Below are 13259 nucleotides of genomic sequence, written 5' to 3'. Positions count from 1 at the left end.
CACAAAGGAGAGAAATAATTTCCATAAGCTTTCTTTAAAAGCAATAAATTTTCATGTTTATATTCAATTTATTTGGTTTCTTTAATTTAATCGATCTGTTAGTTTATAAGTTGTTTTAGCAAACAATTCAAAATACTTAGCATACCACCAAACATTTTAAAATATTTGACGATGATATTTCCTTTAGGCAGCCTAACTGTCAGAAATCTAGTGTAAAGTAGTATGTCTGGTATTCCAGGTTAATATTTTGCTATGTATGCCATTAAGTGCTGATTTTCCTTTCAGGTTCAAATCACTTGTATGTGCTTATGAATCCAAAGAAGCGAGGTGAAAACTCTGATCTGCCGGATGAAATAACCTGGGATTTTGCCCAAAAGGAAATTGCCCAGGTCAAGGGATTTGCTACAGGGTCTGGTGCAGACCTAACAAAAGGTACGTCATGTTGTGCTGAAATCATGTTGTGAATAAGTAGTGTTGACTTAAAGAGTTAAAGACTCATCACTAAATATCTACATAATTATCCAAAACCATTTTTATCTCTTCTGGTCATAGAGCATATGGGATGGTTTATTTATCCATTCAGTCCAACTCTCGATTAGGACAAGTTTATTTTTGCTACTCCTAAACTACTTACATGATTGCCATGAAACTTATATACACACATTCATCCCTTGGTCCTAGATGAAAATGGTGCCACTTGGATATCAGGTACTTCTTATGGCATCTAGTTAATCCTAAATGAAAATGTTGCCAGTCTGATATCAAATATAGCCACCATAGGGGTCTGCTTGTTGAAAATCTTGTTGTCATTACTTCTTTTAAATGGATGGTCATGCCATCATGGGATTTTCACTAAAAGACTTCTCATGATATTTAGTTGGTCTCAAATGAAAATGGTGGCTGATCTTTTGTCCTGTATGTTTGCAGCAGCCATCTTGAAAAGCTTGTTAATGGAAAGTCATATTGACATATTGTTTTGCACCAGAACAGTTCTTACAATGTTTGTTGGCCCTACATGAAAATGAAGCTGATCTGATATCCAGTTTCACTGCCACCTGGTCCATCTTGAAAATCATAATATCATTTTTACTCCTGAACAAAATGTAATATTGCCATTAGGTTTTCATCATAGATTTCTTTTGATGTCTGGTTAGTCCTAAACAGAAATGGTGTAGATCTGTTGTCCGATATATATGGCTTCCATCATGACCATTTTGAAACTTTTTATTGCTAAGCCCTTCTGAACAAAAAGTAATATAACCATGGGGTATTCACCAGAAGACTTCTTATGATGTCTGGTTGGTCCAGAATGTAAATAGCATGGATATCTAATATGTCCACAACAGTGGCCATCTTGAAAATATTATAATTACTTCTGAATTTTCTTGCAATGTCTTATTGGTCCTAAGAGAAGTTGGTGCCAGATTGAATCCAATATATCCACCATAGCAGATAAATTTAATATAATAATAATAATAATAATAATAATATAATAATGCTTTATTTATAGAGGGTGACTCATTAGTCAAGGACTATTCTCCCTTGAGGCCCTTTAAGAAGAGTATAACAATGCACATTATATGAAGATAGCAATAATTACTGTTTATTTTAACATGTTTAGTATTAAAATACTAAATACTAAATATGTTGTTATTGCTGAAGAATATTATACATGTTTTCAGCACTCCCCAATTAAAAGGAAGAAATAGTCCAGTATCTTCAATTCTTGGAAATTCTTTTCAGCCAGTAAAGTGTTAGTCCCACTTAGGGACTCTTGTTTGAAAAGCATTGGGGATATTGTTGTACCCCTCTTCTGTTCATATGTCTTTCTGAATGTTACCAAATCTATTAAACCACTCAGTGGAAATTAATGTTACTTTGTAATTATGTTAACAATGTAATACACTTCTGCAAGAGTGTTGTAATCCTGCCTCTGATGTAGACAAGAGAGGGTCAGAAGGCACCTGCCTATGAGGTCCATGGGAGGGGTCAGAAGACACCTACCTATGAGGTCCATGGGAGGGGTCAGAAGGTACCTGCCTATGAGGTCCATGGGAGGGGTCAGAAGACACCTACCTATGAGGTCCATGGGAGGGGGTCAGAAGGCACCTTCCTATGAGGTCAGTGGAGGGGGTCAGAAGGCACCTTCCTATGAGGTCCATGGTAGGGGGTCAGAAGGCACCTACCTATGAGGTCAGTGGAAGGGGTCAGAAGGCACCTTCCTACAAGGTCCATGATAGGAGCTCAGAAGACACCTTCCTATTAGGTCAGTGGAGGGGGTCAGAAGGCACCTCCCTACGAGGTCAGTGGAGGGGGTCAGAAGGCACCTACCTATGAGGTCAGTGTTGGGGGTCAGAGGGAAGATGTTAAAAAGATTCAGTAACAGGTACAGTTTCAAATATTTTCTGAGGAAGAAGATAGATTATACATGCTGGAGATTTGCATTATGACCCCAGGGTCACTTTCTGGGGATGGAGTGAGTACAGCTGGAGTTGGAATATGCAGTAATAGGACAATAGACACAACTGAATAATTCTCCCAGAAATAAAATTTAAAGAGAGTCTTTTAGGGGGCAAAAATTCAATTAAGGCACCCACTCTATAAATCCAGCCTGGTTTATATTTGGTAGCATCTGTGCAGCAACAGTGATAAAATTAAAATAGTTTTAGGTTCAATTCTACTGTTGCAAACAATTTATACATGTGTAGGCTTCTTTGAGAAGAAAAAAAGCAAACATTTTTTCCAGTCTTACTATTTAATAACCTACTGGTGAACTGAATCATTCTTTTAAATGATGGCATTTAAAATTCTAGTACACACAGATTGGTTACCAAGCTAATATATGATTAAAAATTTGTGCCATTATATTTGCTCTACTGTTTTCGTTTGATGCTCAAAATGTTTTTTTGAAGACCTTCTCTCTTTAGGAAGGAGAAGTCAGGATCAGAATTTATTTATTCTATTTTAGTGGAGTGTAATGTATAACCAACAAATAAAAGCATAAACCCAGATCTGACATCACATAATTTCACAGCAGATCATTGTCAGATGTCATATAATTTTATTGCTGATAAAGTTTACCGCATTCTCATCCTGTAATTCTGTGAGACCTGATGGCCTGGTAATGTGCTCATTATTTGCTGTTATTGATAGAAGGCACTTTGGTCAGGCTTTGAAATGCAGGAGGCATTTCTCAATCAGCTAATTTAGCTGTCCAGTGTTTACATGAAACATAATGTCAACTCTCATCAAAATAATGTATTGCATTGCTTTATTTGTCGACTAGACAAATCCAAACTTAGGGGCAGCCACATTCTGGCAAAATGTGGAAAACTTAGCTTTTTACCAGACCTTCATATGGTGGAGCTCTCATGGACAAGGCAAGAGTCAGTGCTGTTTACTCTACTAATGATTTCAAACCAACATAGACTCTGAATGTTGGCATATAATGGGACAGCAGATCCTGGTCTGTATTGTTAACAGTTGGGGGTGTATTGTACATTTATAAATAGGGTTAATATATTGAACTTGTGTGTGCAAGAAGATGTCTTTTGATAAAGGATTACAAGCCTTCTAAACATTCTGTTTAAACACTTTACCTCATGCAAGCACTTTTGGATGCCTCTGCTTCTTTCTTATGAAGCTATATTGGACATCTCCGTCCAATTCTCATGCAGGCATGTTTGGATGCCTGTACACCATTTGCATGGATGTTCGTTTCAATGCCTAAGCAAACATCAGCCATTTGATCTGGCTTTTGCAGTGCCACCATCAGTGAAAACCCAACTATTAGAAACTGCATGCACTGTGGTATATGACACTGTCGAATCACATGGCTGCTGTTTAAGATGTAGTCATAATCTGTTATTTCGTGTAGCTGGGTTGGATTCTCCACCCTCCAAAATGGAGGCTGTGGATTTCATTCAGCACTTTTGCAAGTTTGGATAATTAATATTATGTATCAAGCTGTGATGACTTCCACAAGTCTGATATCAATGTATACATCACTGGTTTTTGATAATTTATCAAATATGGATGATTTAGTGATACAGCTTGTAAACAATGAACTGGTAGATTTTGAGGGCTCAGAAAAGGTCAGCTATGATTGGACACAGAGCTGCACTTACTTGGTGTTGTGTGAATTCTCTCAAGATTTTAAAGCACATAAAAAATTCTTTGGTGAAAAATAATTATACAACCATTATAATAAGATTGGATTTCACTTTTAAATCTTGATAAAATATATGTACAAAAAGGTAAAATAACTAAAATTTGTCCGAACTTAATTTCAGCTAGACTACTATAAACTATATTGGCAGGCCTATTCACATAAAGTCATTTCAGTAACAGGTGTTTATTTATAGAACACTGCATTCTATCACTATTCCACACGATGTCTAGAGCCTACATCGTAACGACACTCTGACATGATCAGTTAAAGACCAGTCATGGAAGGCAAGATCTGTCACAGAAATGGGCTCTTGATTCTTAATTCTGGACCTGATTCTGCATCGAGGAATCAGACTGTACAGCTTGTTACCAGATTGCATTATTGGTATTAAATGAATTTGCTAACCCATAGACAAGAGATATCAGCAAGCAAGATGGACCTTGAATTTATTATTACTTGTAAAGGGAAAAACTTTAAATGAATCAGAATTTTTAAAATAGAGAAAAAGCAAAGTTAAATTATTTCACTTGCAGAAATTATTAGCTTCAGGATCTATTTTTAGCTTACCTGGTAATAAGGCCAGGAAGGATCCTAACTTAAAGGCATTCATGTTAGAGAAATTATATATATATATATATATATATATATATATATATAACAAATGCAGTCCTCAGCACTGAAGAACAATTTTTCACCAAGCATCATTTTGACCCAGATTTCTTAGTCCATAGCCCATGCATTTGACTATTAGGCAGATTTTAGCCAAGTCAGTGAAATCAGACTCACTTGGTTCTCTTGCTTAACTCTTCAGAGCAGCAGATTGCACAGGAACAGGTTCTTGAGATGTTACCAATGGTGTCTGAAGTAAATGCTGTCTCGGAGGAACTCAATAAACACAAATCTTTTGATGTGGTTTTGATCTCAGCAGCTGCACAGGAAGATGGATATAATAACAAGTCAAACTCCACAAAGTAAGCATGTTGATAAGGTAAATGTGTAATATAGTTAGTTTGGAGTACATCTTATATCTGTTCTGTAAGCATCAGGAAGTGTCAGTCATATTTTTGGAATTCTGCAAGTTCGTTGTGGCTAATATTGATAAGCTAACTGGGAGGAATAAAATCTGTTGGACTTACTAATAACAGAAAAATTTTGACCTCTCTATGTCTTTCCTGTTAATTTTCTCTGTTCTTACTGGCAAGTGTAGTTGCTTTGATATAAAAATTTTAAACTTTTTGTAACATGCTGGAAAACAAAATAGAGATATTAAGGAATATCTTTTAGGTAGAAAGCCAAAACTAAAACACAGCTCATTTTGCTTAATATTTTAATTCTTGTTTGGTTATTTATTGAAACTGATTTACTTTTTGATGTTGGATTTTTTTTTTATAAAAAAGATAACAGTGGTTCCCAAAGTAAAAGAGGTTTCTGATTTATGGAGTCAAATGGCAAAATACAGTGTGACCCCGCTATAACACAATAGTTGGGGTCCATAGAACCCAATCGTGTTATAGACCAAACCATGTTATAACCAATCAAGTCAGTTATCTGAATTATCAATCCAATAATCTGTTACGTATTATATTTGCATATAATAAATCCATGGATTCGAGTATAGATCACATGTGATAAGCTTCATGTATGGCTCAGGTCCTGTTAGAAAACACAAATAACGTTTTTTTATTAAAAAAATATGGGATCCTCGATTTGATCTATATCTGATTGTCACTTAACAATTCACTACAGTTGTCACAACCAGCACATGACTATATCTTTTTACATGCTACATATACATGTACTTAAATTGGCCTAGCTTTTTGTCGGTTGGAGACAGTATCATCTTGCTCAAGCTACTCGGAGGATGAGGCTGTTGATAGGGAAACTTCAGCAAATTAAAAATTTTAACAATCAACTTTGCAAGATGCTCAATCTTTAATTAACTTGATATCCATATATCTATGGTTTGAAAAGATTGAAAATTTATTCTGCGTTTGATGCTGCCGTTGGTAGTGACCATAAGCATAATCTTTTCCTGCAAAAATGAAACTTTCATGGCACAATAAACATTTTCCATTCACTTTAGAAAATGCAACAAACTATCAGATTCCATTGCTTTTATTTAACTTTGGTGCTGACTTCCTTTGATGAAGGGTTTGTTTTTTTAATTAAAGATTGTAGTTGGCTCTTGTTGATGAAGGGTGCATGTGTTACTGAAGTTACCACTAAAGGACAGCCTTGGAGGACCAAACATATGTCTGTTTTTTATTGTGGTGCAAACATCAAATCATTGTTACCCATTAATTGAGGCTTAATTTTTTTTTCATTTGCTTTGTATTTATACAGAACTATCAGTGCTTCAAAGGTGATCAGTTTTCTTTGATGTTTCAGCAAAACTATTTATTTTCTGGGTACATTTTAAAAATAAAATTTTTTGGTTGATTGTAGCAGTTACTTTACCGGCCTTCAAAAGCTGGTCCATTGTAGCTAGTCCCAGTAGCATAGATAGACCAACAAGTAGATCTCCATTTTTGTTTGTTTTAATTTTTCTGGTGACATTTCTGGTGGTGGGGTGATGCTGCTTTCCATACATGCATCAGAAATGTTTGTAAAAAAAGGTTAACAGACAATGAATACACAGGTGTTCTGTTCTGACATGGATTACTGCAGAAAATCTGAGTGTTCTGAACGATTTAATTCTGAGTGAAAAGAAGAGGAATTTTACTTACCATCCACATATAGAGGTCAGTCAAAATAAATATATTAATTACTAGCGATCGGCCGATAATCCGACACTACTTCATCCAAAAGATCCATTATGAGATAGTGCCCCATCCAGTTGATCTCTGCTACCAGAAATGTTATAAAAAAAATTATTAAAAAAATGCAGAGATCTCACAGCATACAGTACTCAGGCCAGATGTCAGAGTAAGTGAATTATGATATTACAATGAACTGTTAAGATGGTTTGTCAATATGAACAAAAGGATTTGTTTATCTAACAATAGATAAAATTCCAATGCATTTTATATAAAGTTTGTGGCTTGCTTTCATGATGCCTCTGAATTCCTTCACTCCAAACCAAAGGTTGTATATACAAGTTTAAACAGTCAATAATGTCGGGAAAAAGATTGCCAGATGGTATATTTTGTTGCCAGTAAGGAATATAATTGCTATTTGCGACATTGGAGAAGCCCAGTGTGATCCCTAAATCAACTTTTTAGATGCTATTTTTCGTACTTTTAAGAAGAAAAATCTTTTTATTTTGAGTATGAGAAAAATACATATATATGAAATTGCAGGAGCCACATCACAATTGTCTTATATCCTAATTTGTTATATAACAGAGCATGCTTATAGCTGAGTCACACTGTAAATTGTTCACAAAATATTAAATTGGAAGAATATAATGTAGAACAGAGAATTAAATAGGATGGGATGATGCAGTATAATGTGTAATAGATTTAATGTGAGATACTGATCTCTATAGAAATGTTAAGACTCCTTATTTTTACTGATATTGGTTGTTCTTATTTTCATGACTGTTTCTGACATGCTCTCTTTTCACTAACAGACTTCTATGCATATGGTGGTAGCATGATTTCATTGAAATGTGTTGAGTGGCTTCTATCAACTGTATTTGGCTGATTTCTGTACCTTTATAAATAACAAATAGAAGCAAACCAGTCATATTATTGCTGATTTCTATATCTTTATAAATAAACAAAATTGAAGCAAACAAGTCAAATAACTGCTTGTATTTCTCTTTAAAAAAAATGCAGTTTGTCCAAATCTCATCTGATTTATTGTATTTTAAGATTCTGAAATCAGTTCATTATATTGAGTACCATTGGAATTATTAAATGTAAGAATTATGATGAATAATGCAATTTAAAATTTAGTTCTCTTAATTTCGTAATTAATCATTATATTCCTAGAGGTTAAACTCCAATGGAAAGTTAAAAAGTAGTCATCATAGACTTCCAGTAGGTTGGTTGGTTGGCACCCGTTAGTCTTGAGAGACGATGGAAGTGCACCGATGAGAGATGTCCCGGTTGGTGGTTGTGCAGCATCTGCTGTGGCAATGGAGCCCAACACGGGAGTAGCAGTCCTTGCTGCACTTGAAGGTTGAGTCTAGTGTGGGTTGGAGCTGCTTCTTCCTCTGAAAGCGCTTTTCATCTACTAGCAAGCATAGCTTGTCCTCGCCGGCTTTCAGGCCAGTGATCAGAACATGTCACCAGCTGGGCCTGTTTAGAGCAAGCTCTTCCCAGGTGTTGATATCGATGTCAAGGGCTTTCATGTCGTGCTTGCAGACATCCTTGAAGCAGAGATATGGCCATCCGATCGACCTTTTGCCAGAGGCAAGTTTCGAATAAAGAAGGTCTTTGGGAATCCATCCATCATCAATCTGACTTACATGGCCCAGCCATCTGATGCGACATTGGTGAAGGAGTGTGACCATGCTGGGAATCTTGGTACATTCAAGCAACTCGTTGTTTGTTACTCGATCGTTCCAGTTAATCCCAAGTATGCATCGGAGGCATCACATGTGAAAGGCACTCAGTCTTTTCTCTTGTGAGGCATACAGAGTCCAGGTTTCACTGGCATACAGGAGATTGCATAGCACGCAGGCACGGTACACAGAGATCTTAGTGTTCGGGGTCAGCATGCTGTTGTTTCACTCACTGCGACAACCTGGAGAAAGTTGTTGATGCCTTTCCAGTCCGCTAGTTGAGCTCACCATCAAGCAAGAGTTTGCTGGTGATGGTAGAGCCAAGGTATGTGAACTGACTGACTATCTCAAGTTCGTAGTTGTTGATGATGATGCTTGGAGGGGGTCCGCATCCTGAGCCATCATGTTTGTTTTCTTTAGGCTGATGGTCCACCCAAACTCATCACATGCTTTAGCAAAGCGGTCCATCAGGTGCTGTAGCTCAGCTTCTGTGTGAGTGGCTAGAACAGCATCATCTGTGAAGAGCATGTCCCTGATGGTTGCATCATGCACTTTGCTCTTTGCCTTCAGTTGTGCCAGGTTGAACAGCTCGCCGTCTAATTACATGTGCAGGTAGATCCCTTCTGTGGACGTCCCAAAGGTGTGCTTGAGCAGGACAGCAAAGAAGATGCTGAAGAGTGTGGGGGCAAGGACGCAGCCCTGTTTCACTCCGCTGCAGATTTTGAAGAGGTCAGATGTTAAGCCATTGTACTGCACTGTGCCTTTCATGTCATCGTGGAAGGACTAGATCATGCTTAGCAGCTTTGTAGGGCATCCAATCTTCACCAGAATTGTGAAGAGTCTGTCTCTGCTAACCAGATCGAATGCCTTGGTGAGGTCTATAAAGGTCAGGAAGAGGGCTCTTTGTTGTTCTCTGCATTTCTCCTGCCTGATGGAGAAGATCATTTCGATTGTTGACCTCTCTGTGCAGAACCTGCACTGCGACACTGGGTAAACTCTGTCAGCAAGCGTCTGCAGTCTGTTCAGGTTGACGCATGCAAAGACTTACCCACAATGCTGAGAAGAGATATGCCCCTGTAGTTGTTGCAGTCACTTCTGTTGCCTTTGTTCTTGTACAGGGTTACGATTTTGGCGTCATTCATGTCCTGAGGCACTGCACCCTCATCCCAGCACAGGCAGAGGAGGTCGTGCAGGTGGTGACTTCTGCTGGGATGCCGTCCTTCCCTGGGGCTTTACCTAAGGATGGTTTCTCTAAGGCCTTCTTTAGTTCTGCCACAGTAGGTTTCTCATCCAGTTCAGCCATGAGAGGGAGGTTTTCAATGGGGTTGAGGGCATCATTGGTCACGTGGTTCTCTCTGGATTACAGTTCAGAATAGTATTCCACCCAGTGCTCTATCTGCTTGCCCTTGTCATGGATGGTATTGCCTGTGGCAGACTTTAGTGGTGCCGTCACTTTCTTCATGGGACCCATTGCTTTCTTTATGCTATCATACATGCCTCTGATGTTTCCGATATCTGCTGCTGACTGGATGCTCTGACAGAGCTGAGGCCAGTATTCATTGGCACACTGCCGTGCTAATCTCTGCACTTTGCTTTTGGTAGATCTGTATGCCTGTAGTGTCCTCTGGCAGGCGGATTGCTTGTATTCCAGGTGAGCACTGCAACGATCTTCTATAGCTGGCATAAGTGTGGTGGAGTTAGCCTCAAACCAGTCATTGTTCTTTGACTACTTCTTACCAAAAATCCATGTGGCTGTGCTGTACACAGTCTCTTTGATGTGATCCCATCTCTCTTTGGCACTGCTGTTGGTAGGTTCTGAATCAAACATCTTGGAGAGGGCATAAGTGAATTCCTCAGCCTTGTCTGGATATCAGTGCATGGTTTACCCTCTTCTCTAGAGTGGTGTATCTTCTTTGGCTGAAGCTTATTTTTGCAGCACACCAATGAGTGGTCAGTGTTGCAGTCAGCACTGTGGAAGGAATGGGTAAGAAGCATACCCTTCATGGCAGACCATCTCATAATGATCAAGTGCAGCTGGTGCCATTGTTTGGACCGGGGATGCCGCCAAGACACTTTATGCAGTGGTTTTTTCTGAAAGAATGAATTGGTGCTGCTGAGGTTTTGGTATGAGCACATCTCTAGGAGTTGCTGCCCATTCTCATTCATCTTCCCAATGCCAAGACAAGAAGGCCAAGAGTCCTGGTCAGCACCCACCCTAGCATTGAAGTTGCCCAGTTATATCAAGTTCTCTTCCGTGTGAATTTTTGTTGATGAGCATGTTTAACTCATCGTAGAACTCATCCTTGGTATTTGCGGTGGCACTTAGTGTGGGAGTGTAAATGCTAATCAGGTTGACAGGCATGGTTGTGGTGTGGAGGCAGAGGGAAAGCAGTCTTCTGTTACCTTGTTGGCAGGGATCTATCATCCCCAGCAGAGAGTTCCTGATGGTGAATCCAACCCCAAACTCTCTGGCTTCATCAGCGCTCTTTCCTTGCCAGAAAAACGTGTAGTTCTTTTCTCTGGGGGATCTGGAATCTGGTAGCCATATCTCCTGTAATGCGGTAATGTTGACCTGGAGTCTTGCAAGTTTGTTGTTTATGACTGAAGTCTTTTGAACATCACTGATTGCCTGGAGATCGTCCGAGAGCTCAGTCAGCATGGTCTGGACATTCCAGGTACCTAGCTTGAGGATTGGAGGTTTCCATGTTGGTTTTCTTTTGTTATTTCTTGGAGCAGTAGTTGCAGTCCGCTTGTCAGGTACTCGTGTACCTTAAGCCCTTTGCACCCAGCAAGGAAGAGGAATTGTGGCAGGATGGCACCTTATTGGCTGGGGGCTGCCCAGCTTGAGGCAGGCGGTAGCTGTCCAGTGAGACCTGTTGGTCTTTCCCACCATCAGAAGCAACCTCTGGCATCTGACTCTACACCAATCAAGCAGTGACTTATAACCGATAAACTGCTGCTTCCTGTGTTGTGTTGATGCTGTGAAGTGAAGCTGGAGTTTCCTCTCCAGGCTGCAAGCCTGGGCAGGGTGATACAGAGAATCAGCTGTTGCCCATGCAGCTGATTCCCCCCTCTCCATGCAGCTGATGGATCCAAGAGAAAGGACATTGCAGGAGTTACCAAGGTGACACTGAAAGCAATGCCAAATTGCCTTAGGGACTACGTCTCTGGATTTTCTGTTAGGGTTTACTCCCTTAGCCTTTCCCATGAGAGGGTATAGTTGCAAGGCAGCGAAGGTTTGAGGTTGGGGTTTACCTTCTCCTAGATGGGCGACCATCCAAAGTTAATGAGCCCCATCTGCCCGAAGTGTCTGGTTTTGAGGTGCCAGAAACTCGCCTGTCATCCTTTCTCCAGTCAGTTTAAACAGGTTCCACCAGGCTTAGTTAAGCCACTGTTGAAGGCCTGGAGCAAGATTTGGTTGTCAGAGGCTGTATCAGATGCAAGCCATTGGGGGATTTTCAAGGGAAGTGGGTGCTTATCTCCCACATCCACCCCCGGTGATAACAACCCTTGGAACCCATTTCCAGTAATCATTCAAATAAATTATGGTATAAACAATTTGTGTTAGCACAGAAAATTGATGTGTTACATTTATTTGGGTGGTGATATAAATTATAAAGTCACCCATAGGAACAGCCCAATATATTTTTTTTATATGCATAATAAAACTTGTTACGGTGAAAAACTTGTATTTACTTACAAATTTTGAGACATAGGCATCACTTTCATTGCAGCAACCATTGTTGCATCAGAGTTAACTTTCAGTGTTATGGTATTGTTGAAGTATTTGCTAATGAGCTAAGTTTGCTCCAACCATTGCTTTGGTAAGCAAGACGCTGTGTTATATGCAGCATTTGTTTATGTACTGTTTTCTCTTTTGTTTGCCATTGCTGCCACAGAGATACTACAGGGTCAGCGAGGTAACAAACAGTTTATCTAGATAAATGTTGGGCTAAAAACTGTTGTAGATAATTTTGTAGATAAAATTTTAGCTGTTAGAAGAGTGTCTGTGTTTTCCAGTTCCTTTCCACCAATGTTTTGCTTTTCTTCGGTTTTTTCCTCCCCCATGTTTAACTTTGACATATCATTGATAGTGCAATAGACTGAGTGAAAAGTACAGCAAGATCAGTTAATTATAGGTAAATTGTCCTAAGGAGATATATAAAAACAAAGAATCTTACTGATAGGAATATTTTTACATTCCTATATGTGTATGATCATGTTTTTCAGTGTAGAACACCAGTGTAGGATAGCTTTGTCTACCTCATGCTTGATGTTTATCCAGACTTGTAGACCATTTCGAGCATATTAGCATAAACATCCACATTTTTTCTTTATCAAGGGGCCCCTGGAGGCCAAGTGGTCAAAAGTATGCACCTTGACTGATCACTGTCATCTCACCTCCATCCACTGATACTGGATTTCATTTTTGGTCTTTGAAAATGTTTGGAGAATAATAATAAATTACATAAATTGTCATTCAATCACATTTCTTTGTTAGATTTGGAAGCATTAGAGACCAAACATTTATCTTTTATGGGGTGAGAGATGTCCATCCAACAAATAGCTTGAAAAAAATATTCATGCTTAGATTTGTTGAAAAAAAAGAGTTAATTTTGATGCATTATATTAGTTGAA

General features: G+C 38.9%; 1 protein-coding gene across 9 annotated transcripts in view; it reads left to right on the top strand.

Moving 5' to 3' along the window:
* The window catches only part of LOC149780548 (kinesin-like protein KIF28), a 180740-nt gene that overhangs the window by 82663 nt on the left and 84818 nt on the right, over nucleotides 1-13259 (top strand). For all 9 annotated transcript variants that reach the window (XM_089937577.1, XM_089937573.1, XM_089937575.1 and 6 more), the window contains exons 18-19: nucleotides 286-432; nucleotides 4983-5142. In XM_089937577.1, the coding sequence (XP_089793703.1) occupies nucleotides 286-432; nucleotides 4983-5142 (307 nt within the window). The remainder of the gene's footprint in view (nucleotides 1-285; nucleotides 433-4982; nucleotides 5143-13259) is intronic.

This window comes from Sinohyriopsis cumingii, chromosome 16 (genome assembly GCF_028554795.1).
Source record: "Sinohyriopsis cumingii isolate HCF-2022 chromosome 16, ASM2855479v2, whole genome shotgun sequence".
In the NCBI taxonomy this organism is placed as follows: Eukaryota; Metazoa; Mollusca; class Bivalvia; order Unionida; family Unionidae; genus Sinohyriopsis; species Sinohyriopsis cumingii.
This window is presented reverse-complemented; position numbering and strand designations above follow the sequence as displayed.